The sequence below is a fragment of the Peromyscus californicus genome, unplaced genomic scaffold, assembly GCF_007827085.1.
Source record: "Peromyscus californicus insignis strain IS unplaced genomic scaffold, ASM782708v3 Scaffold_11__1_contigs__length_118956290, whole genome shotgun sequence".
Lineage (NCBI taxonomy): Eukaryota > Metazoa > Chordata > Mammalia > Rodentia > Cricetidae > Peromyscus > Peromyscus californicus.
The window spans coordinates 90,834,452-90,860,963 of NW_026294402.1; the positions used below are offsets into that span (position 1 = coordinate 90,834,452).

Here is a 26,512-nt window from a genome sequence, read left to right on the forward strand (position 1 = left end):
ACATGCACATTTACATGTTTACACAGCCACAGGAACAAGCACCACCCCAAACACACATACATATGATAACTGAGAAAGGCTTGTTTCAACATACTCAGTTGAACACCAATCAAGGAACGCTGGCAAAGATATGCAAAAGGGACAGTTTTTTTAAGGGCTATAGACAGATAAAACGTTTCACATTGAAATAAGTATGAATTTAATGTCTGAACATTAAGTTTACTAACATTAAACCTAGTATCACCACTAAAGCCATGAAAAGGTCAAATAACACTATAGTCAATACTGAGCTCCCAGAGCTCCTAAACAGTGAATCAGTTCAATGCCAACACTCTACTCTCAGAAAATACACCAAGGTTATCTGCATTTTTAATAGTGTGTGGTGAAGGAAAATCATACGCCAATCCCCAAAAACAACTGCATCTTCTCAGTAAGCCCTTTGCTTCTCACCCACAGTTCTTGTGACCAAAAAGCCAAGTATCTGAACTGCATAGGATGACTTGTGATCAAACATCTTCTCATAAGTGGTTCATGAGATGTCTTACTGTTTTACTGGGATCTGAAATGTGGTCCAGATACAGCAGCGAGTTCATCCATCTCTACAGCCCCAAGATTTCATTTTTAAACAGAAAAATATTCCTAGACAACTAAGTTCTTTTTATCTCAGTATCACAGATCAAGTATCATGACTATTAAAGTGCTGTGGATGATTGACTGATAAATAAAGCTGATTGGCCAGTAGCCAGGCAGGAAGCATAGACGGGACAAGGAGGAGAATTCTGGGAAGTAGAAGGCTGAGGCAGGGAGACACTGCCAGCCATCACGATGAGAAGCAGATGTTAAGATGCTGGTAAGCCACGGGCTACATGGCAACTTATAGATTAGTAGAAATGGGTTAAGATATAAGAACAATTAGCAAGAAGCCTGCCACAGCCATAAAGTTTATAAGTAATATAAGTCTCTGTGTGTTTACTTGGTTGGATCTGAGCGGCTGCGGGACTGGCGGGTGAGAGAGATTTGTCCTGACCGTGGGCCAGGCAGGACCAGAAAAACTCTAGCTACATTAAAGTACTTACTTTTCTCTAATAACAAATTCACAACCAAATTAATATCAGTAACTTTGACCCCAGTAAGCATGCATTTTTCTTAAAGAGCGTTACTTGAGCATCTTTAGTTCACTAGAGCATTGTCTTCTTACCAGGCTTGATGAGAGGAATCATTTCTTAACACATTCACAGGAACCTTAATTTCACCCAGGAAAACATCTTGGACTAGGTTTTCATTATTCCACAAATCAATCCTGAAAATTGAAAACCTAGCTTTAGTCTTTGTGAACTAGGCCGAATAGTTTCAAGTGATTTTGATGAGTATTATAACATTAATTTTACATGCTTAAAATGAGATGTTAGCATCTTCATATACCTCATTATCCAGACTTTGAAAGCAAAGTACTACAGTAACTTTTATTGAAAAATCACAATTTAAATTCTACATTACATTTTAATTTATTAATTTGGGGGGAGGGGCACATGCCACTGTGCACATGTAGAGCTCAGGGGACAATTTATAGGAGTTGGTATTTTCCCTCCATTGTATGGGTCCCAGGGACAGAATTCAGGTAAAATGGCTGGGCAGCAAGTGCCTTTACCAGCTTAGCCATCTCCCTGGCCAAATTCTAAATAGTCTAAAAGGAGAAACTTATGTTTTTAAATCTGAAAGTTTAGTATTTTTTTTAAATCTGTAGCAGTGCAGTAAGGACAAAAGGGTTACTCAACTGAATTCGAAAATACAAACAATATAAGACTACAGTTTCTCTTTTGAAGACAATTAATATGTAAAGATCAGTGACTTAGAAAAATATTGCCTACCACTGTGAACACGTGATTAATGTGCCTTTTAGATAACACACTGTTAACACCACACCTACACATGCATTTGCAAAAGTTTCCTTTCCAAAACAGCATAGATATTTAAGACCTAGGAAATCTCACAAACTTCAAACACATGCACCTGTGGAGTTATCTCCTTACCTCACTGAAATTTCTGATAGTCAGCAGATATGTTAAGAAGAATAAAAAAATTATTTCTAAATTGGCTTAAATATAATTGCTTTTCCACTCATTATACTATAATCCAGATAGTTAAGGAACAATTAAATTAAGGGAAATTAAAAGCAGAATAGGTGAAATTAGGTTGTCTTTGCCTACACAAGAAATATACTTTGGTATTTCTGAAAAGAAATCAGATTTTGAAAAGATAATTTGGATTAAATTAGATGTCTGTTCCTCTAAGTTTCATCTACCAACCTGCTACAGAGAATTCTATCAAAGTTCACATGGGAAAAAAATCAATTCTCTAGGAAAACCACAAGGCACACACCTGATTTCCAATTTTTCAATGTCCTCTTCTTCTACCTGGAACTGGGACTTCCTGGTATAACTACTGGATCTGGTTACCTATAAACAAAATATTTTAGTAAAAATATTTTAAAGTATCTTTTTCCATTGTGAGCTCAAAAATGACAATTCCCAAAATATTCAACTACAAATATAAAAACAGTCAAGTGTGGCAGTAATATTTCAAAGCATGGAAAGTATACCAACGAGGCCCCAGAAAGCTAAGGAAAGGTAGCACAAAAATCAAAGGCATCTTTCCTCCATACCACTTCTACCAGTTTACTTGTAGCAACATCTGGTTCCTGGTTTACAGGTGTCTGCCAGTAACACGAAGAGGAAAGCACCATGTTTAAAGAGCTACACTTCTACACACACCCTGAAGTCCCCGCTTCTCAAAGCACACCACTGTGCTCTTACTTCCCTCTCACATGTTTACTCAAAGTGTCAAGGCCGCCAGGCAGGGACCTCCTCAACTGCCGCCCTGCTGAACATCCACTTCCCGCCCTCAGGCCTCTCTCTACCTGAGTCTTTCCAGAGATGATTCTAAGAGCACCCCCGAGGCTAGCCCCTTCCTCCAGTGTATTTCAGCATGTGCTGTAAGCATCTGACCTATCTTAATTACAGCTTTCCTCACTAGTTGGATCACTCCCTTCTAGTCTAAGAACAAATTTCCTCTTAAATCATAGCCCTCCTGCTCTTTCTTTTTCAGACAACTACCTTCAAACTAATCCATCCCAGAGCCAGTACTTCCTCACCACCAGTAACCACTTTATCACCAGCTTCCTTACAGATCACCCTTGTAAAATCTCTCTTCCTCACCAAATCTGTAGTCAACTCATGCTCCTTACTGTCCCTGGGCTTCTCCTTCTGACCTATTCCCAGAAGAGCTCTTTGCTCTGAGTTTACCTGAGGACTATCCTGCCACCTCTTGCTACTCTTCTCTTCCTTAGAATCTACACAGGTGGCATTCTGCTTTATTTTGTTCTAAGAACAGCTTAAAGCCACACAGTGTTGCCCAGCTTACAAAGTGCTATTGTGCCATCATCTCTTTTACACATCAGAATGTTGCTTTGAGGCAGGCAGGGCTAGATTTATTATCCTGTCTTAACAACGAGGAAGCTGCAGTATGAAAATTAAGTAGCACATCCGTAGCTGAATACTCAGTGCAGAGCTTCTGTGGTTCTCTCTGTTGCATCTCTTCATTTCCTTGGCTTTGCAGACTGTGACAAACTTGTATTGTGATCTACAGTTATCACCTATCATATTTCAGTCACGAACTGTTCTGTTAGCAAATTTTATTTGTTTTCTGAGACAAGGTGGCCTAATGCTCACTATGTAGTTGAGACTGGCCTTGAAATTCTGGTTTTCCTGCTTCCACCTGTCAAGGACTAGGATCACAGGCACACATCACATCTGTTGCCTGGTGCAGGGTTTGTACACAGATCCACGGGTATTTCTGATTTTGTTTCCCTTTTCCTCCTATACTCAGTTATCTTGACCTGCAGTACCTTTCTTCTTTGCCCCTCTCTCAGCTGTCTGAACACTGAAACCATAAGATTTTAGGCACCTGCTAAGAGATCACAGTTACTTCTTTCTAGGCTCAAGGATATTCAATGACTACAATTAAAGCTTCTCCTGCCTGGCACTGGAGGGTCTCATTCACTGGTTTATCCCATCTTTCTATTTTTTTTTTTTTTGGTAATTTATTTTTATTTAATGTTCACTGGTGTTTTGCCTCCATGTATGTCTGTGTAAAGATGTCAGGAGCCCTGGAACTGGAGTTACAGACAGGTGTGAGCTGCCATGTGGGTGCTGGGAACTGAACCCAGGTCCTCTAGAAAGGCAGTCGGTGCTCTTAACCACTGAGCCATCTCTCCACCCCCATCTTTCTATTCTTAATTCTGGTTATTTTCTTACCAAACTTGGTTAAGTCATTACTCAGATGTTCTTGGGGCCTAACTTTCAGTTTTTTCTGTCTCTGTGCCTAAAATGTTCTTTCTCTGTACTATTCTCTTTGTTCTCACTTAGGAAAATCTAGTCTTTCTTTGGACTGTTTTGACCCTGGGCTCAAGCAATATGAGCTGCACATTATAGCTGTGTACATGTACATATGTGTGTGCTTTCTTATGTCTTGCTCTGGTTTGCTGAACGTATCTATCTTTGTAACCTATCTAACAAAGGGTTCAATGAATAAATGTTTCAAGGCCTGACAGGTAAATTGGTTTGATGAGCAGTTAGTTCAGACTCTGACTTTCAAAAAGTTACCTACCTGCTTGTAATGAGGTCCTACCACAGTGAATTCCAGCCCATCTGAGGTGTGAACTATATGCAAGAGTGAGTGACTTTGGAAGCAGCTTTTAAAGTGGCCATCTTCTTCATGTTCTCATGGTTAGACATAAGAGCCATTAATAAATGTAGAAAACTGCACCAAGTCCTCCAGGAAATGAAGTCTCTTGCACTTGTATGTTTTCCTTTTTCTTTGCTTCTTACCTCCCCCCCACCCTAGTTTCCTATTTCACTTTTGGTATTTTCTTACAGTAATCAGGCATGAGAAGGGGTACTCTGGTGCTCTCTCCAGAACAGAAGAGAAACACAAAAGAAAAACTTTTTGATAACTACCTACAAATTGTTCTAGCATAATAATACCAATTGTAACTCACTCTGTTACCACATAATCTTTTAGAGATTTTGATTTTTAATTTTTTCTACAGTCTGCAATTAATATGAAAGAGGATTTATTAAATATTTCAAAGATACCAAAGCACTGTATTTGGACAATCTCAAGGCAGCTGAAGATGTACCTTGGTGGTCTAGGGGTTAGGACTTGCTCAAGGCAACCTTCATGAATAAGATATATCTACAGAGTAAATTGGATTAAGGAGAACTTAATTAATGATATAAAGGTTTAAGCTTGAAATGCTTCACACTCCCAAGGAGTCTTGTATTTGGCACATTTGCTAATGTTTTCCCTTAAAAAACTGCCCTTTCACAGGGTATGAAATGCAAGCTTCATGTTTAGTTCATCATTAAACATCATCAACTGGGAAAAGATTTCAGATCTTCTGAGTAGTAATGCTTGTTTTTCTAGAGGTTTTAATAAGAATGCTCAGAAGAGTCACTCTGTGTCAGGCGGACTGGAGAGTGTGGGAAGAGGCTGGAGGATGCTGTGACAAGGAGGATGACTACAGAGTGGGGATGCTCTAGCCCTCCTCACTTCCAAACCCCAGAGCTACATGTGTTACATCATGGTTCTATTGCTTTCTGGACAGAAATTACTAGTTACATTAACTGACAAAATACTATGGCTGTGGTTTACAAAATTAAATCAACTAGAATTCTACATTAAATATTAATATTTATATAAACAAGAAATTACCTCAAAATAAAAGATTTCATTAAACTGCGGATTGCTTGTTTTCTTCTTTACTTTTGTCTTCTTTTGGTCATTCCTGTTCCAATGTGGTAGAGTTTTACCTTGTAGAACTTAATAGTACACAATTATAAAACAAGCTATTTCCAACCAGGAAGCCTGACCTTTGTCTAAATGTTAGGATGACTGAGGGAAGATAAGAATTTACATACTGTGTAAGGGAGAAAAGCCAATGTGGCCTCACAATCAAACAGTATCCATACATAGGATACAAGTTTTAGGTATTTATACATGCCAAGATTGGGTTACTCTCTCCATGGCTGTGAGAGGCTGATTGCCAAAATCTCTTTCAAAGTATTCAACACATCCTACTACATAAGCAGAAAAAGTAGTGAGGAGTAAGGCAGTGAGCTCCAAGTGCCTTTCCTGATGTTGAAAACACCTGGAGAGGGGCTGGAGAGATGGCTCAGGGGTTAAGAGCCCTGGCTGCTCTTCCAGAGGTCCTGAGTTCAATTCCCAGCAACCACATGTAATGAGATCTGGTACCCTCTTCTGGCCTGCAGACAGAACACTGTGTACATAATAAAGAAATAAATCTTAAAAAAAGAAAAAAAAAAGAAAACACCTGGAGAACATGATGTGTCTCTTAGTTTACTTCTGGGGTGTGGCCCTGACAGTGATGTAAACAAACCAACTGCTAATTCTCAAGTGAGTATACAAACTCTGAGGCACTTACAAATAAATGTTCAGGGAGTCTTGTGTCTTTACCCAGACTCAACTAATGTCTTGTGCAATTATATAGCAAAATCAACTGTGATTTAAAAAAACATAGTTTCTATTAAATGTTAAAGTTTCATTAACGAATGTGCTCATGAGAAGCTGGACAGTGGTGGCAGTGGTGCGTGCCTTTAATCCCAGCACCGGGAGGCAGACACAGGTATTTCTCTGTGACTTTGAGGCCAGCCTGGTCTACTGAGAAAGTTCCAGGACAGCCAGGGCTACACAAAGAAAGCCTGTCTCAGGGGGAAGAAAAAAAAAAAGGATTTGTTCATGAGATAGAAATCATTAAACAGAAAACGAGAGCACCCTCCTGAGTTGTGGTGTATCTCACTGGTAGAGTAACTGCTTATCATCAATAGGCTGGGTTTGAATACAGAACTACCAAAAAAAGTTTACTCCAAACAAGCAGCACCTCTAGCTGACTTGTTCCCCCCTCCCAACCCCCATTTCTCTGTGAGACAGGGGTTTAACTAGTAGTTTAGGCTGGCCAGAATTTGTGATACTCTGCCTCCCAGGTATAGGATTATTGTTATGCTTCTAATACCTAGCAGGGTTGAATATTTTTAACATGGTGTGTGTGTATGTGTGTGTGCAAACCTTCTGACAGCTTTTAATGCTGTATGAATTCTTGACTTTAAATGTAAAACCAATCTGTAATAATAGCATACCAGTATTTCAGCTCCCATGGTATCAGATACTTTTACACACACACACACACACACACACACACACACACACACACACACACACACACACTTTTTAAGACTTTGTGACCTGCTGAGGTGGTAGTGCACGCCTTTAATCCCAGCACTTGGAAGGCAGAGAGAGGCAAGCGAATCTCTGTGAGTTCAAGGCCAGCCTGGTCTACAAAGCGAGTTCCAGGGCAGGCTCCAAAGCGACACAGAGAAACCCTGACACAAAAACAACAACAAAAACTTTGTGACTTAAAAAAAAAAAAAAAAACAGGCCGGGCGGTGGTGGCACACGCCTTTAATCCCAGCACTCGGGAGGCAGAGCCAGGTGGATCTCTGTGAGTTCGAGGCCAGCCTGGGCTACCAAGTGAGTCCCAGGAAAGGCGCAAAGCTACACAGAGAAACCCTGTCTCGAAAAACGAAAAAAAAAAAAACAAAAAAAACAAAAAAAAAAAACAAAAAAAACCAGAGCTCTAGGTAATAAAGCGGAAGTGTGTGTAAGAACAAATTCCATGCTTTTGTTCCCTAACTCTAACAGCTTCAAGTTGCAGATAAACTGCAGCCTAGTCAGTCTCTTAAAGAAACCACAATGAAGTTCTCTAATATAGACATTGCTATTGGGTTTTCGTAAGTTGTAGACTATTTAAAGCAACGTTACAGTGCACTTCACCACTCTGGGACTTCAGTAGTTTTTCTAGAGCTTGGAACTCTTTCCGTAAAGCAATGATATCATGAATAGAAAAGGCAATTTTCAGTTCTGAGCTGCTTTCCAGATAACAGTATGGAAACAACTTTGTTATATTGAGCTGACATTTATTAAAACTTGATTTTTACTTGTATGACATTAAGGTTATCTAAAAGTAAGAATGTTATAAGTAAAGGCAGCCAGATTATATGATTTGGGGTTTTTGTTTTAGACCCTGGATGGCCTATAACTTGTCATGTAGACCAGAGTGGCCTAGTATTCACAGAGAGCCACCTGCCTCTGCCTCCCAAGTGCTGCGATTAAAGGCATACACCCTCCATTCCTGGTCCAAGGTATATAGGTTTTCCCCATGGTTCTAGTAAATACATAACAGATCTGAAATGATACCCAGAATCTTTCTGTGAAAACAAACTTAGTTGATTACCAAGTGTACACTAGAACTTACTAAAAATCCTTCTTTTAAAGCATTATTTTATGTCATAGCTACTTAGCATTTGGTCTAAGAACTTTACATTTCCAATTTCTAAATCCAACTTTAAACTTGGAAATCCTGTAACAATTCAATAAACATTACCTAGAAGGGCCAATTAAGGAAACTGTTGCATAAGGATCACAGCTTTGTCCATTTATGAGAGGCAATCCATGGCATGCCTTGATGCTAAGGAAGAAAGAGATTTTAAACTATTAGAGTCAAGTTAACATCATAACATTTATCTCCCCCCACCCTACCCCTTTGCCTTCTTATGGACTGGGGACAGAAGCCTGAATTCACATATACAGAGCAAGTGCTCTGCAACTGAGCTGCACTCTCAACTCTAAACATTACCTTTAAGTTGAAATCAATAGCCGGGCGGGGGTGGCACATGCCTTTAATCCCAGCACTTGGGAGGCAGAGCCAGACGGATCTCTGTGAGTTCGAGGCCAGCCTGGTCTACAGAGCAAAATCCAGGACAGGCACCAAAACTACACAGAGAAAGCCCATCTCGAAAAAACTAAACCAAACCAAAAAAAAAAAAAAAAAGAAAGAAATCAACATATTCAAAGGCCTTAAAATTATTTACCACTTTTGCAGTTCCAATACACCAACTACTCCAAATGATGTTATTTGCTTATTTACATGATTATTGCCCAAAGAGAAGTAAACAGGAATGACACAATCGGTACTCAGTCTACCATAACACATTTCTTCCTGGTAAATACTCAAGGTACATTTTGTGGTTTGATAATACATCAAAACTGCTGTGGCTTCTAAAAAGGAAAAGAAAGTGGTGTAGCCTTACATGAGAAACTACAAACCAGGCCAGCACCATGGCACCATATCCTCTGCTAAAGCATGAATGACACACAAGGAAACGGTTGTGGTTTTACTTAAAATCTGATTCATAAATAGAGGGCAAGCTTCACATAATTCTGTAGTCTTTCGTGAGGGTTCTCAGCAATAGTTCCTGCGTTATTCTGTAGAAAATGTTCTAGACTATAAACACCAAGGCCATCCAATCCACTTTATGGATTATAGTTGTAGTTATAGAAAGCACAGAACACAACTTAATGATCTGATTCTCAAAATTTCTCAGTAATTATTACTAAGTTAGTTAGTTTAATGTCTAAGTCTTCATTTCCTGCTGCGTAACAGAAGCTCATGAATGCTGCTAAGTGGTTTTTTTTTTTTTTTTTTTTTCTTTTTCTATTTGTATTTCTAAGGACCAGGGCTACTGAGCAACATCCTCTATTTCTCTCCAAAAAACTTACTCATTACATATACGGGTGAACTGCAAATGGAGAACTGACAAGTAAAGAGAAAATTAAAAATAAGATTTCTTTCTATTAAACTGGGCATCAAAAGTCAAATTTTAAAAATTCTGAAACTAGGGCTGGAGAGATGGCTCAGCAATTAAGAGCACTGGCTGCTCTTCCAGAGGACTAAGGTTCAATTCCCAGCAACCACATGGCAGCTCCCAACTGCCTGTAACTCCAGTTCCACGGGATCTGACCTTTACACAAATGCACATAAAATAAATTTAAATAAATTATTTTAAAAAATTCTGAAACTAACCAAAACAGCACAGGCCAAGGCACCATATTTTAGGGTTTTTGTTTTCCCACGCATGAGGCGTCATTAATCAACTACCAGTTTCTTCTGTGACTGGTGGGCCTTTACTAGCTCTGTGATATATGGTGCTCTCATCTGCCTGACAAAGCTGAGAAGCAAATTATAATCAGAACAAACTGCTTCCAAGAAACTTAACTGATACCGACAGAACAACTCAAGCACATTTCAGGAATACAAAGTCTTTAGTGACTTCAGTTTCCAATGTAAATAATAAACATGGCCTATTGTGAAAAACAAAACCAAAACAGAAGCAAAAATGACAGAAAATAAAATTGTGGACAAGGACATTTAAAAATTTTATTTCATAGCATACAGAGACAAAGAACACCTTAAAAAACAGAGGTCTAGCCGGGCGGTGGTGGCACACGCCTTTAATCCCAGCACTCGGGAGGCAGAGCCAGGCAGATCTCTGTGAGTTCGAGGCCAGCCTGGGCTACCAAGTGAGTCCCAGGAAAGGCGCAAAGCTACACAGAGAAACCCTGTCTCGAAAAACCAAAAAAAAAAAAACAACAGAGGTCTAGAGATAGAAAAAACGTAAGGTCTGACATAAAAACACAGGTAAACTCAGGTATTTGCTAAGGCCGTGGAGAGGAGCTAAACAAACACGAGAAGAAGAGAATTCGGATTTAGATGTGAAAAGCTGCAATGGTACAGACAGTACAGTGGGTGTGAGACTAAGACTCACACCAACAGGTTCAATGTACGAGGTACAGACCATCAAAAACATGTGTTTCTCCAATAGTTGTAAAGATACCATACAGAGTTTCTGCAAACCCAGTACTCAGTGTTAACCAATGTGAAACTACTGTAATAGTGAAACTACTGTAATAAATAACATTAACTTTAATGTTGCTAACACTAATCTATAGATGTCACTTATTTTGCCAAGATCCAGGATGCAATATGGGATCCTACACTACATTCAGGTACCATGTCCCCTGGGATACTTGCTTTCATATTAGTTAATCTGAGTTTGTTTGGTATTTGCTCATGACCAGATTGGAATCAGATAGCTTGATGTCCTCTACAATATATAATATCGAGGTACTGGATGTCTCATTACTGTGAATTGGTTATCTATGAGATAACCTTAATGGGGAAATTCTTTGAGACTATACAAATATGCAATCATACTTAGGCAGACATGCTTAGTATTAGATACTTTCTTATCCTATTATATTTTATCTAGCTATTTATTTCTATCTTTTATGTATGAGTGTTTACCTAAATGTATGTACACCATCTGCATGTCTAGTACCTGTGGAAGTCAGAAGAGGGTGTCAGATCCCCCTGGAAATGAAGTTGTGAGTTACCATGTGGGTTCTGGGAACGAAACATAGGTCCTTTGAAAGAGTAGCAAGTGCTCTTAACCACTGAACCACCTCTCTAAATCTCTAATTATATTTTTATTATGTGCTTTTATTTTTAACTGACATATAACTGTACATACCTATGAATACAGTGTGACAGATCAATACATTTATATAATGTATAATGATCATATCAGGGAATTAGCCTATCTAACATCTAGACATAATTTCTTTGTTTTGGGAACGTTCAAAATTCTCCCTACTAGCTGTGCTGAACTGTGCTATAAACCATCAGAAATTATTACTCCTGCTGGGCGACAGTGGTGGCGCACACCTTTAATCCCAGCACTTGCGAGGAAGAGCCAGGCGGATCTCTGTGAGTTTGAGGCCAGCTTGGTCTAGAGAGTGAGTTCCAGGACAGGCACCAAAACTACACAGAGAAACCCTGTCTCAGAAAAAAAAAAAAAAAAAAAAAAAAAAAAGAAAGAAAGAAAAGAAATTATTCCTCCTGTCCTGCAGCTCTGTACCTATTAACAATTCTCCTTCCACAATCCTTCCCCTATGTGTTACCAAGGCTCTGGGAACTACTACTCTTTATGCACTTCCTTGATAATAGCTTTCTAAATGTCCATATATAACTGAGAGTGTGCAGTGTTTGTCTTTCCCAGTTACTAGTTGGTCTTTACCAACAGTGCTGATTTCGATCTCCATCACTCTTCTTGAATTCACTCATTAGAACTCTACTATAAGGAAGGAATCCTTTCCTCCTATGCATTTATTCAACTCTTTGCTTGTATCAGTAGGGATTCATGAATATTTATTTTATTCTGCAGATTTTAATCCATTATTATTACTAATTTTGAGGCTAAAGCAATTGGCCATCTGGAGTTCATTCAGATTAGTTTCAATGTCTTTCAATCATTCACATCTATCTGTCCATTATCTTGAGAGTATTTTTTACTTTTTAATTTCATAAGATATTCTAGCCTCATCATATATTTTCCTTATCCCAGCCCTGAAAACAGCCACCGTTAAAAAAGGATTCTAGGCTTCTGTTTGTTTTTTATTGGAGCTATACTAATATTGCAGCCATTAACCACATTTAGCTATTAAGTTTAAATTAAAATTAAAAAGTATGTAATCATATAGGCCATATTTCAAGTCTTCAATAGCCACACATGTCTGATAGGTATAAAACTGGGAATGAATATGTAAAATGTTTTCTTTTTCATATAAATATCTACTGGTCAGCACTCATTTTGTACACATTTGTGTACAATCCTGTACACACACCATTCCCCGAGCTCCTGCATCTTTAAATGAAATGTCTTTGAGAAGTCTGTCTTCAAAGGAGAGCAGAAAATGAGGGTGAGCTAGCTAGCAGTGAGGGGTAGATAAGTACAAGTGTCTCAGAGGCATGCATTTTAGGATGGGAGATCTAACAAGGCCAGTGAGAATCAGGAGACAGTGAAGCAGGAGAAAAGCATAGCCGAAGAAAGTGAGTCCTTGAAGTGGGGAAACAACTGCAAACCCTGTAACCTACAACAGAGACCTGCCTGGAAGGTACACTGCTACAACAGTGGCACAAATGTTCACAATAACAACCTTTGCCTTGACTTAAGGCCCACTCCAGGAGATGGAACCCAGTCCTGACACTGCTAAAGTGGTCAGGAACCTGAGACGAGATAGGTCATGGGCCTAGGGGAAATCTACTGCTATTATTCCGCTAAAGGAACATAGCAGCGACTCCTAATGACATAATGTTATACCCACAAGTAAGTGCATCACTCAACCCTCATCAGAGAAGCTTTCTATTGCAGTAGATGGAATTAACATAGAACCACAACTGGACAATGTGCAGAGTGGGGACTTTGAAGCACTCAGTCCTAAATGGGATGTCTTCATCAAATCATCCCCTCAAGGCTCAGGGGTCTACGTGGAAGAAGAATCAGGAAGATTCTAAGAGTCAGATGTAGTAGATGACTCCAAGAAAGCAACTGCTAGAGACAACAGGATTGATATAATATGAACTCACAGAGGCTGAGACAACATGCATAACACCTGCAGAGAATCAAACAAGATAAAATTCCAGCACTGAGAAGGAGAAGTGGATGCAAAGAAGCTATTTGCAACTGAAAACTGCTGGGAAAGAGAAAAATCAGTTTTCTCCAATAGTGTCTCTGGGTATATCATACACATTCCAAAGCTGGTCCTGTGCCCAGGAGCAGTTGGAGAATACAAACGGGACTCCATGTTGTGTTTTTCTTTTTTTTTTTTTGGTTTTTTCATTTTTTATTTTTAAAGTAAGAATGTGTGTATGTGTGTGCGCATTCGTGTGAGTGAGAGTTCATGGAGTACAAGCAAGTATATGAAGTTGGGTGGGAAGAGGTCAGGAGGATCTTCGAGGAGTTGGGGGAGGGGAAATGATCAAAATATACTGTATGAAAAATTTAAATAAAAAATAGCAAAAAGAAGATAGTAACAACTACTACGATATGAATTCACCACATATGATCTCTCCAAACTAAAAGCTGAGCAGGCAGCACAAAGACAACTAGACATGAAAATACACTTCAGCAACACCAAACAGAGACTGTCATGAACTGGAAAAGATCTATAAGGTTGAGAAACAACAATAAACTCCACAAAGTTCTCACTGGGTTTTTGTTGCTACAAGTTGAAAGGGTATATACAATATAGGTTTAAAACATTCTGGAAAGAAAAGAACAGACCAACATGTGTTCACATAAAAGACCTGTCCATGAACATTTATAGCAGCTTTCTTTACAACTGCTCAAAGATTAGAGCAATTCAAATGTCTTCCAAGCGGTAAATGGATGATGGACAGAGTCTATATAATGGAATGTTACTCATGAATAAAATGAAATGATTGCCAATTTTAAAACAGGATGGAACAAACACATGTTTTTATTTTCTAGTAAGCACAGCACAAACCATGGATACTTTTTATAAAAACCATGAAAACTCCAAGTTGAAGAGAAGAAAGCCAACCAATTAGACATGAGGACCCGAAGAAAGGCATGGAGTGACTAGATGAGGAAGTTAATTAACTTAGTTTTGTTCACTTCACACAGACGTAAAGACATTAGAAACCTGGAAACATCAGTGAGTAATCTAGATTTTAAAAAAATGTCCTTTGAAAGGACTCCATCCAATTCTCCCTAGCTCAATAATCAAGATATAGGGTACTCAGAAAAGCAAACCTTTATAAGCTAATGTCCACTGGCTCCTCCACGAAAAAGCGAAAAACAAATTCAAATAACAACTAAAGTTATTGCTCTACACATACGCACACACACACATTAATGGCCAAAGCTTAGAGGGTGAGGAGAGCTAGTTTTACTTTGCATATGTATGTCTGTAGAGAAAATCAAAACATTCTGAGAAGGAAAATTAAGAGCATGTGTCACCCATAGATCTACCCTAGAAGAACGGCAAAAAAAGGGAATTACTTAAACAAAATGACAAAAGGAATGTCAATTCAGGAAGAAAGAAACACGGACAGAGCAAAATGGGTAAATAATATTACATTTGCCTTCTTTTCTGAATTAAGTTGGATGGCTGAAGAAAAGAATTCTAACACTGGCATAGTTCACAATGTTTAAGACAAAAAATATTAAAAATGGGAGAGAGGGAAAGGTTTAAGAGGAGGCGAGATGTCTATAACTGGTGAAGTGGTGACAATAGATTATCATACATAGTTTATCATACATGTACATAGTTTAGTATCTAAAACAACCACTAAAAAGAACCTATGTAACAAGATACACTATAGATAAAAAAGTACTAAAGATAAAAATGTAATTTTAAATTATGTTCAAGTAAATTCCGGAAATAGAAGACAGTACACAAGACAGATTTAAGCCTATCAATAATTACATTAAAAATAAATGGTAAAAATTCACAAAACAGAACATTACTCCTTTAAAAATATATTTTATCTATTATTTATGTGTATTGGGGGAAATTTATGCATACATGAAAGTATAGGCATTTGATCTACTGGAGTAATAGAGTTCCAGACAGTTGCCAGTCATTTGGTGTGGGTACCTGAACTTGGGTCCTCTGCAAGAGCAATATACATTTTTAATCACTGAGCCATCTTTTCAGCCCCAGAAATGACTTTAAGTTTTATTCTTACTTTATGTGTATGAATGTTTTGTCTTCATGTATGCCTGTGCACCACATGCCTGCTTGGTGCATACAGAGGCCAGAAAAGGTTCTTGGAGTCTCCTAGCTAGAATTACAGATGGTTATGAGCCACCCTGTGGGTGCTGGGAACCCAACCCAGATCCTTTACAAGAGCAGCAAGTGCTCTTAAAGAATGGAGCCATCTCTCTAGCAACTCTCTTACCCAGAATGACTTTTAAAAGTGACATATCTGCCGGGCAGTGATGGCACACACCTTTAATCTCTCAGTTCGAGGCCTGCCTGGTCTACAGAGCGAGATCCAGGATAGGCACCAAAACAACACAGAGAAACCTTGTCTCGAACCCATCCACCACCCCCCCCCCCCGCAAAAATGACATCATCTAAAAGTGACTACACATAGTTCAGATTTGTACAAAAAAGTCAATCTCAAAGGCTATGCACACTCATATTCTATTCCTACACCCTTCTTCCTCCTCCCCCCACTTCTTTGTGTGCACGTTTGTGTGTGTGTGTTACTCAAGACTGAGCCTAGGACCTCCCAGCACACAAGGAAGCACTTCACCAGTGCTGACATTTCCAGCCCTCACACAGTTTTGAAATGACAATATATGGACAAGGAGACAGAAAAGAGGTTTGAAAAGGGTTGGGATGGTGGTGCAGAGAGGAGTATGACTATCGGGGTGGCAGGAGCGACAGCTTTAAGAAGACATTAGTATGTTCTCTATCTGGATTGTAGTGTTGGTTCCACACATACATCTATGCTATAATAAAGTGGTATATAATCATACAATAAAATGTATCAATACAAATTTCTTTAGTCATGTAAGATGTAACTACTGGGGAAAACTGAGTAAAGAGCACAAAGACCTCTTTGCACTACCTTTACAACTTCTTGTAAATCTCTCTCTCTCTTTTTTTTTTCCTCCGGAGCTGAGGACCGTACCCAGGGCCTAGCAAGCGCTCTACCACTGAGCTACATCCCCAACCCCTCTTGTGAATCTATAATCTCAAGTTAAAAACATTTTTTAAATAAATGTCCAAAGTTGACATCTAGCCCTTAAACTTAAGAGTGTGAAGTTGGGTTTACTTAACCAGTACGTGCATTGATTATCTGTCAAGCTACAGCAAAAAAAGAAAAAAAAAAGGGCTGGAGTTTGGCTCGGTGGTAGAACTTAACCCTGTGTGTGCCTAGCATCAGGAAACAGAACATTAGAAAGAAGATTCACTACTATTATAGGCAACAATGTGAATGAATATCAAAAGGAGTATATTAAGCAAAAAAAAAAGGCAGACACAAAAAACTGGATGTATTATTATATGAGTCTATTCAAATGACATTTTGGAAAAAGCAAAAAACGACAGATACAGAGAACAGATTGTGGTTGCCAAGAGTGGAGTGTGAAGAAGAGGGGATTGAACTGCATTTATGAATGCCTTTTGATATACTTTCTTCTTTTGAAGTCATGCTAATAGTCTACATCCTCAACAATAAAACCAGGGAGCCGGAAAGACAGCTTAGTCAATAAAGAGCCCGTGATGCTCCTTCTTTCAGAGGACTCCAGTTAGGTTCCAGGTACCCAGACCAGGTGGCTCATGACAGCCTGTAACTCCACCTTCGGGGGATCAAACACCTCTGATGTTTGCAAACACATCTTCATGTGTGGTATATACCTGAACACACACGCACACAATACACATAAATTAAAACTAAATTAAAAAAAACTAAACCAACAAGAACTAAATCAAGAAACCTAAATGGTATGTAAATAAAACAAACTAATCCAACTAACAGTACTTCAAATGACTATAACAACCAACCTTAAGCAGGGAAGGGAGTAGTGGAAGAGGCCTTATTCAAAGAATTTCACCTTAGGCTCTCAGTCTAGGAGTAAAATCTGCAAACAAATCTTGGAATGTCTTTTTCTTTTTCTGTTGAGACAGGGTCTATACAGCCCTGGCTGTCCTAGGATCTCTATGCAGACCTCGTTGCCTCAAATGCACAGAAATCCACCTCCTCTGATTCCTGAATGCTAGGATTAAAGGCATGCACCACAACGCCTGGCTTAGGACTATTTTTAACAGGTAAACTTAAGTTGAAAATCAATAAAACAGAAACTATAAGCAAATAACAATAAAACTTTATTATCTTTATTAGCATCAAGACAGCTGATAAAAACAGAAAAAAAAGAACCTCTAAGATCATATATAGTATTAGTACAGACTAATACAGAAAGGTAATGCCTTCAGGAATGGGAGTTTTCATCATTAGGAGAGTGAATTATAGTCTGGAGCAGCAATAAAAAAGGAACAATGTTTCCTTGCCCTGAGGTATGTGGGTTATTTACCTCCTCATTTCAGGGGATATTCAGATATCAACTGAAGCAAAGACACAGAAGGTCCCAGCATGAAGGAGTCTTGGTAGCTTCAGATCCATAACTTAGGGTATGGATCTGAAGGGGAGGGAAGAAGTAGAAGACTAGGCTAGAAGAGGAATTTTACAGCGTAGTCAGACCATTAGGAATGTGGATGATAAAGATACCAAATCTGCCAGGCAGTGGTGGTGCACGCCTTTAATCCCAGCACTCAGGAGGCAGAGCCAGGCAGATCTCTGTGAGTTCAAGGCCAGCCTGGCCTACAGAGCAAGCTCCAGGACAGGCACCAAAACTACACAGAGAAACCCTGTGTCGAAAAAGAAAAACAAAAAACAAAAAACCCACAAACAAAAGAATAATAATACCAAATCTGCAGGAAAAGTGCTGGCAACTTTAGGGTGTCCACTAGTTTGAGTGTCTTGTCTCGTGTGTGTGTGTGTGTGTGTGTGTGTGTGTGTGTGTGTGTGTGTGTGTGTCTCCCTAAAAGCTCTGTAGAGTGTCACGAGTTCTTCGAAAAGACATCCTCTGAAAATACTTCCCAAATATCCACTGCTAGGAAGTCAGAGGCAATTACCCATGACCTTGCCATACCTTAATGCTTATAGAGATATGTCATTTAACCCACATCCAATAAAAATAAGTTGAATATGTAATGATTTGCCATAAGCTGAGTGGACTAGATGAAAAAATGAACTGGATTATTAGCTTGGTAAAGAAATGATATATGAGTTCCATTTTGAAGATTCTGAAATATTAAAAATAAGAAGCTGGTCTAAGAACATAAAGTAGAGAATTATTTCAAGGTAATTTTGGTGAAAAAATAAAAATAAAAAAGATATGCTTACTGTACAACAAGCTGCTGGCACACAGTTCCATTCTCTGTTATCAGTTCATTCAGTTTTAATTCAAGGTGAACTTTTCCCTGTGACAAAAAAAAAAAAATCATAAACGGAACAGTCTATTTTGCTAACAAAATATTACAATGTACTTTTGTCCAAATGGCACATATATTTAATAATAATTCACTAACCACTATCACATGGCTCTGCATACACTTGGTTGTTAAGTGTATAATAACCAACAATATATATATATCAAAGTTCTGAAAGAAAACAGTTTAATACTTGTATTAAATACAATATGCAAAAAATTTAAGAACTTTATGCCCTGTTTAAACATAAACATAAGTGTTTATGTACCTTAATGACCACAGTTTTTCCTTAAAGATGGCACCTAAGTTTTTGGAAAAATTAAGAAATTAATTTCTAAAGCTATAAAATTATGTAAAAGACAGTAAGAATCAATATTTTAAAACTTACTTCTATCAACTACTAAAGATTGATTTAATATATGCTATATTTTAGGAGGTACTATGGGAACAGATGGGAACAAGCAGATGTCTAAGACACAGGCACTACCTACCAGAAGTTCACAAACTAGCCAGGGATACATAACTTAAAGAGTAACAATACATGGCCAAAACCACTGATGGAAGGACTGGAATAAAACAGTTCTCTCTGATGCACAGCTGTTAAGAGGTGGGTTTAAAACACAGTTTAGTAAGTTGAAAGCAAGTCAAGCCGTCAACTTCCTTAAGAAAAGAGCTTAGGGCCGGGCGGTGGTGGCGCACACCTTTAATCCCAGCACTTGGGAGGCAGAGCCAGGCGGATCTCTGTGAGTTCGAGGCCAGCCTGGTCTCCAAAGCGAGTTCCAGGAAAGGCGCAAAGCTACACAGAGAAACCCTGTCTCGAAAAACCAAAAAAAAAAAAAAGAGCTTAGGAACAACATAATCTAGAGCTTGGTTATCTTCTCCCTTCACTGGTGATGAGTAACTCTAAACTGGTTAACAATTAGTGCTGCATTACCTCTACTCAACTGACAAGACAAATACCCACAGTGCCAAGTGGAGATCTTAGGGTATATCGTCTAGCGGCTGGTGAACTGAGAGATCTTATCAGAGGTAGGGGTATTTACTCTCTAGTTATGGCTTCTCTTCAGAGCTCTTTTAGACATTCATTCAAAGAATCTAACCTGAATCAGTTTTACTGCTCTATGGGGACTTGTCTTACAAGAACACATCTCAGGACTATGAGCTATGAAGTTCAGGGTTAGATGAATACCACGTGACAAACAACAACTAGTTATGAGTCATAATGCAAAGGTCTGCACAAGAGGATTAAGCTCTGAAGCAACAAAAGGCATCAATGTATAAAATGAGTAGTTATGTAGAGCTGGAATTAAACCGAGAAACAGTCCAGGAACCTCTAGACACATACTGATATAAATCACACATCTCTTACACACTATGTCTTTCACCATTCCTGCATTTATAGCATTCACAACCTCTGTGATTCAAGACTGGCCTTGAAGGTCCATACTACATAGCAATTTCTAGTATTACTCAACTGGAACTTTAAGTCACATTTTCTGTCATGCCAGCATGTGTATGTTACTTACCCAGAAAGGCAGTTTATATAACTGAGCAAACATCTGCATGTTAAAGCAGTTTCACTATTTTAAAACATACACATTTTGTAGTACTTCCATATGTCTCTCAGGAAATGTCTAGGACCTATTCTATTTCTAAAACAATAAAAACCATTAAAATAGAGAAAGAAAACTATTCACAACTAAAATCACAGTACATAATCCTAGAAATAAAATATTTAATGAAACTTTACCAGGAATTATTATCACTGATTCAAGCCAAGCTAGTATGTTAATTACTCCTACTAATGGTCAAGAGAGCATTCCTTTGGTATTAGTTAATAACTAATATATTAACCCGGTCAAGAAAATACTTAAGATAGAACAAATAGATACACATTATTAAGGAGGAACACTAAAACTGAAAGTTTAAATTAAGGAATTATAATTTATAAACAATAAAACAGCAGTTAATTGTCTACTGAAAATTATTTATTATTATTAGTGTGAGTGTGTGTGGCCACTGGTACTGCATGGTGCTGCATAGGTCAGAAGTTGTCCCCTCTACCTTTACATGGATTCTGGAGATAAAGGTCAAGGTGTCAGGTTTGTGACACAGAATGCTTTACCCACTGAAGCATCTTCCCAGCCCTCATTGTCTACTTTCATAAAAAGATGATAGTTGGTTTATAAAAAAACAAAAATAGTTACAGCCGGGTGGTGGTGGTGGTGCACACTTTTAATCCCAGCACTTGGGAGATGGAGGCAGGTGATCTCTGAGTTCAAGGCCAGCCTGGTCTACAGAGCAAGTTCTAGGATAGCCAGGGGTCACAGGGCTATCTCAACAACAAAAACAATTGCAAATATGGTGTGTAATGTTAACTTGGGAACATAAATAATACATGTGCAAATTACTACACCAGTATTCACCAAAATACTGAGTATTCCTGTATTGCCTTTAGTAAAGAAAGTGAATGTATATTTTAAATTATACAAAGCTGCTTTTCAGTGTTAAAAAGCCAAATCTGCACTGAGCGTAGTGATATGCACCTGTAATCCTGGCACCTAGGAGGCTGAGGCTGAAAGAATGGTAAATTCGAGATCAGCATACACTATATAGCCAATCACTTTCTCAAAAAAAAAAAAAAAAAAAAAGGGCAGATATGTGAACATTTTAGAAAAATGAGTCTTCCCTGATTATTTTCACACAAATTTCTTACATCTTTCACCACTGTGTAGATGTGGATTAACAGCCCAAAATTATTTCCAGTATGTTTACATTTCAATGCCAGTAGTCTACCAAAAATTACTACACAGATGACAAGAATAAAATATACCTGTATGTGTGTGTGTGTGTGTGTGTGTGTGTGTGTGTATGTATGTGTGTAAAAAGAATAGCAGATTTTAAGGTGAGTGGGAGTTCAAAATAGCTTTCTTAAATTTTTAAAAAAAACATCACTATTTAGTCCAGGCCAGCCTCAAACTCACAATATGTACCCCTGGGATTTTTTTGTTAATATTTTTATTATTATTTTTTTTTACATGTCGACTGCAGTCTGTTTTTTGTTTTTTAAACACAGAAGAAAGTAAAAAAATCTAGCAAATACCTGGAAACTATGATATGAATTAAATAAAAAATTTAGAATTAAATAATAAAGTAACTGAAATGAGATGTATTTAATATCAAATCAGCAATAGCTGAAGAGGAATAAAAAAGAGAGGCTAATCAGTAGAAAATACTCATAAAGAAGCCCAGAGAAGGGAAAAACATAAGAGACATGTATATATACTGATCAGTATCAAATAAAAATGCATGAAAATTTATGCATATTCTGAAAAAACAGAGGTACTCAGGTTAAATGCAATGCATAAAGATAAAATCCTCTCATATCTAGACAGTCTTTAAATCATAAACATTTAAATATTAATAATTTCCTTATAAAAACTCAGTATGTTTCAGGGTTAGTAAGACTGCTCCGTGGTTAAGAATGCTGGCTGCTCCTGCAGAGGACCCTCGTTTAAATCCAAGCATCCACACAGCAGCTCACAACCACCTGTAACTTCAGCTCTGGGAGACCCGGTGCCTCTTCTGGATTCTAAGAGCACCAAATATGCACATGGTGCACATACATACACACATGTAGACACTCACACAGACATATAAAATAAACAAATCTAAAAAACAAATTAAAAAGAACTTGGTATGTTTCAACTATTTTTAAAAAATCAAACATATGGCTTCTGACAGATTTCTGCTGCTTGTTTCTGAGATCAAGTCTTGCTATACTGCCTAAGTGGTTGGTTCCCAAAGTCAGAGTAGGTAATCTTCCTGCCTCAGCCTCCAGAGGAGCTGGAATTATAGGCACGCATCACCACAGCAGCTGACATAGCTTTATCTATAGAAATTGCTTCTATAAATAATTTTGGACACAACTGCCTGTCACATAAAACACAAAGTTTTACTTTATAACATCTTATATTGGTGGCAATTCTTTAAAAAAAAAAACTTGTTTTTCTCTTTAAACAATAATTTAATAATGAGATAGAGTAGGGCATAGGGATGCATGCCTGTAGTTACAGCACTCAGGAGGCAGAAGTAAGAAGATCTCTTGAGTTTGAGGCTAGCCTGGTCTACACAGTGATTTCCAGGCCAGTCAAGGCTACATAGTGAGACCATGCTTCAAAATAAATAAATAAATAAAAATTAAGAAATTAAATTAAAAAAAGATAGGATGGCTAATTTGTTTTTTCCCCATGTACAAATTTGTGAATGAAATGAAGTTTTACAAATCAATCTATAATAATGAATTATGCCTTTATGTTCACTATGCCTTAATTGAGCATGTATTTAATAAATTAGTATAGGTTTCTTCTTAAACATTTGTCTAAAATAGTTTTAAAACAAAGGCCATGAACAAAAATTATATAACAACAACTTATAGTGATCCAGGTGGTCAAGATTATCCTGTTGGGTAAGAGTTAATAAGTAATTGCATCAAAAAGATGTAACTGACATTACATCTGGGCTTGCTGTCTGTACAAGTTGGGTGGGACATCACCCATAGTTAACATTCTTATGTAAAGTATGTTCTGTATCATGGCGCCTAAAAAATAAGAATGAAACAACGCTTAAAAGCTGTGATTTCCGCCGGGCGGTGGTGGCGCGCGCCTTTAATCCCAGCACTGGGGAGGCAGAGGCAGGTGGATCTCCGTGAGTTCGAGGCCAGCCTGGGCTACCAAGTGAGTTCCAGGAAAGGCGCAAAGCTACACAGAGAAACCCTGTCTTGAAAAACCAAAAAAAAAAAAAAAAAAAAAAAAGCTGTGATTTCCAGCATCTTTACAGCTAAGAGGATAGCTGCAGGCACTAAAACCAAACACAATTTACAATTTACAGAAGGCACTGGTACAAGCTGTACTAACTTTGCTTGTATGGAAGAAAATACAGGAAAAGCACACCATGTGGCACACAATGACTACCAGAACCAGAACCAGGACTAGAACCTAAGGAGGAAATGCTTTGAAAGAAGCAGTCAGCCAGAATCAAGACCTAATTAAAAGTCAAGGAAAGGAAGACTAGAAACGCCCACTGAACTTGGTGGCATAATGTCCTAAGTAGTGAGAGGCATTTGTGTGTTCTCTAAGACTCAGTGTAGAGTCTGAAAGGCATATTTTAATGGTTTAAGAGAACAGTTCAACCCACAGGGGAGAATGGAAAAAAAAAACAAACAGAAAAAAAACTTTTGTGTTTCATTAAAAAGGTAGAAAAGAGGCTGAAGAAATGTTTCAGTTAAGAGTGAGTGGTTAAGAGGACTCACTGCTCGTGTTACCCAGGTTTGACTCCCAGAACTCACATGGTGCTCACACTCACTTGTAACTCTCGTTCCAGGGGATCTGATGCCCCCTTCTGACTTCTGTGGGCTTTGCACACATGTGGTACACATACATATACTCAGACACAGATACATATACATAAATAAATATTCTTTTTAAAAATGTTGTCAAAGAGCTGAAGACACGGCTCAGCAGTTAAGAGCACTGGCTGCTCTTGCAGAGGGGCTTGGGTTTAAATCCCAGCACCCACATGGCAATTCACAACATCTGTAACTCACCCTTCTGGCTTCCACAGGCACTAGGCACACACATGGTACAGACATACATACAGGCAAACACATCCACACACATAAAATAAATTTTTTAAGTTAAAATTCTGTCCAAAAAGGTAAAAAAATGCACTCATTAAATAACTGCTATCATGAACTCCTGAAAAGAAAATAATTAATAACTACAATAGTAAAGTAGCAAAGTAAAAGGCTAAAGAATATTTCAACTGTTTTGGTAAAAATGCAAATAGGGATCATCTCCTTTAAGAATTCAACTACATTTACGTGTGTCACTTCCTGTGTCTTTACAAGCAAGGGCAACCCTTTACACTGAGATCCTCATTTCATAAATGATCCTTGGGCAACAACTATCAGTAATGACTCGAGGTACAAACATTAATTATTGGTAACGATAGAAAACTAAACATCTCCCTCTCTGAGATAACTAATCATTTCATCCACACAAGCCCCTAGACAAACAGGCCTAACCTAAACTCCAGAATGCATTGCCTTATGCTTCCTCCAACATCAAATTAGACTTCAGTGGATAGTGACCCAAATTCAGCTAACTTCTCTCTGCAGATTGTGAGTCAGATCTTTAAGAATGAGGAAGCTGTATGGACACAGAAACTTAAAGATGAATATTGCATTTTTTTAGTCAACAAAAGAGTAAATTCACAGAAAGAAACAAAGGAAGAGATATGTATTCTCATTAGACATACAAAAAGAATGGGTGAAATCTTATCTTTAAGAATCTTCAAATGTGGCAGAGGAGGTAGCGTGGCTGGCAGAGCATCTGCCACATATGCATGAGGATGGCATTTAATCCCTACCACCTACCCAGAAAAATGGGTGTGTAAAGAGACGAGTGTCTAACTACATTCTAAATATTTGCCCTGATACCCACAGATAAGTGAAGTCCTCATCTGAAATATCAAAGAAACTTCTCTTTACAACAGATCGAGACCATTACAGAAAACCATAACCAACAAAATGCAGAGCTGTAGAGCCCAGTCCCAACAGACACATCTACAACACAATTCCTTTACCTAAGGCCTAGTCATTGTGAAAGAGGGGGGTGGAAAGATTGTGAGAGCCAGAGGATCAGGGAGTTTGTCTCCTAGTAATGCTAGAAAGTACACCCATAGCCAGGCGGAGGTGGCGCACGCCTTTAATCCCAGCTCTCAGGAGGCAGAGGCAGGCAGATCTCTGTGAGTTCAAGGCCAGCCTGGTCTACAGAGCGAGATCCAGGACAGACACCAAAACTACACAGAAAAACCCTGTCTCAAAAAAAAAAGTACACCCATAAAGTTTCACCAACAGAAAGCCAATGGGGCTTGGGGTGAGGGTACCCTAGGAGGTGCCAACCCCAAACAAAGAACTACAGCCACCTAAGGAGTGCTGACAGGAGAAATAGTCCTCCCCAGTGAAGAGCACACCAGCTGGTTATCTGATACCAAATGGCAGGCCCCAAAAACATACATACAGGCAACATTATACAGATTGAGCAGCCTGTAGTATGAACTTAAAAAAATATATAAATATATACACATACATAAACATATATATACGTACACATGCATGTAACAACAATTAATGAAAAAAGAAGACATGAATTTGAAAAAGAACAAGGGGGGATATATGGGAGGGCTTGGAGGGAGAAAAGAGGAAACAATGTAATTATATTATCTCAAAAAATTAAAGAAATAACTTTTTAAAAAGATGGACATGATATTGTGTACTTGTAATCCCAATGCCAGAGAGGCAGTCAGGCAGATCCCTGGGACTCACTGACCAGCAAGCCTAGCAAATTAGTGAACTCCAGGTCCCAATGAGAGACCCCATCTCAAAAAGCAAGAGGGAGTATCTTAAGGAATGACACCCTAGGTTATTCTCTGGCCTCTAAATGCACAAGCTCACATGTACATGAGCACCTGCACACACATACACCTATCACACACAATTCCCTGATAACACCCCCCCAAATATTTTTTTCTCTTTATTCTACAAGTATAAAGTTGTTAAAATGAGAGTAAAAGAAGAAAACATTAACTATTTACTGCAAAATGGAAGGTA

General features: G+C 38.3%; 1 protein-coding gene across 4 annotated transcripts in view; it reads right to left on the reverse strand.

Moving 5' to 3' along the window:
• Positions 1 to 26,512, reverse strand: part of Rasa2 (RAS p21 protein activator 2) — a 119,850-nt gene that overhangs the window by 49,264 nt on the left and 44,074 nt on the right. For all 4 annotated transcript variants that reach the window (XM_052717502.1, XM_052717482.1, XM_052717511.1 and 1 more), the window contains exons 5-9: positions 18,755 to 18,831; positions 8,519 to 8,602; positions 5,773 to 5,845; positions 2,380 to 2,456; positions 1,199 to 1,300 (exon numbers count right to left, since the gene is read on the reverse strand). In XM_052717502.1, coding sequence (XP_052573462.1) covers positions 1,199 to 1,300; positions 2,380 to 2,456; positions 5,773 to 5,845; positions 8,519 to 8,602; positions 18,755 to 18,831 — 413 coding nt within the window. The remainder of the gene's footprint in view (positions 1 to 1,198; positions 1,301 to 2,379; positions 2,457 to 5,772; positions 5,846 to 8,518; positions 8,603 to 18,754; positions 18,832 to 26,512) is intronic.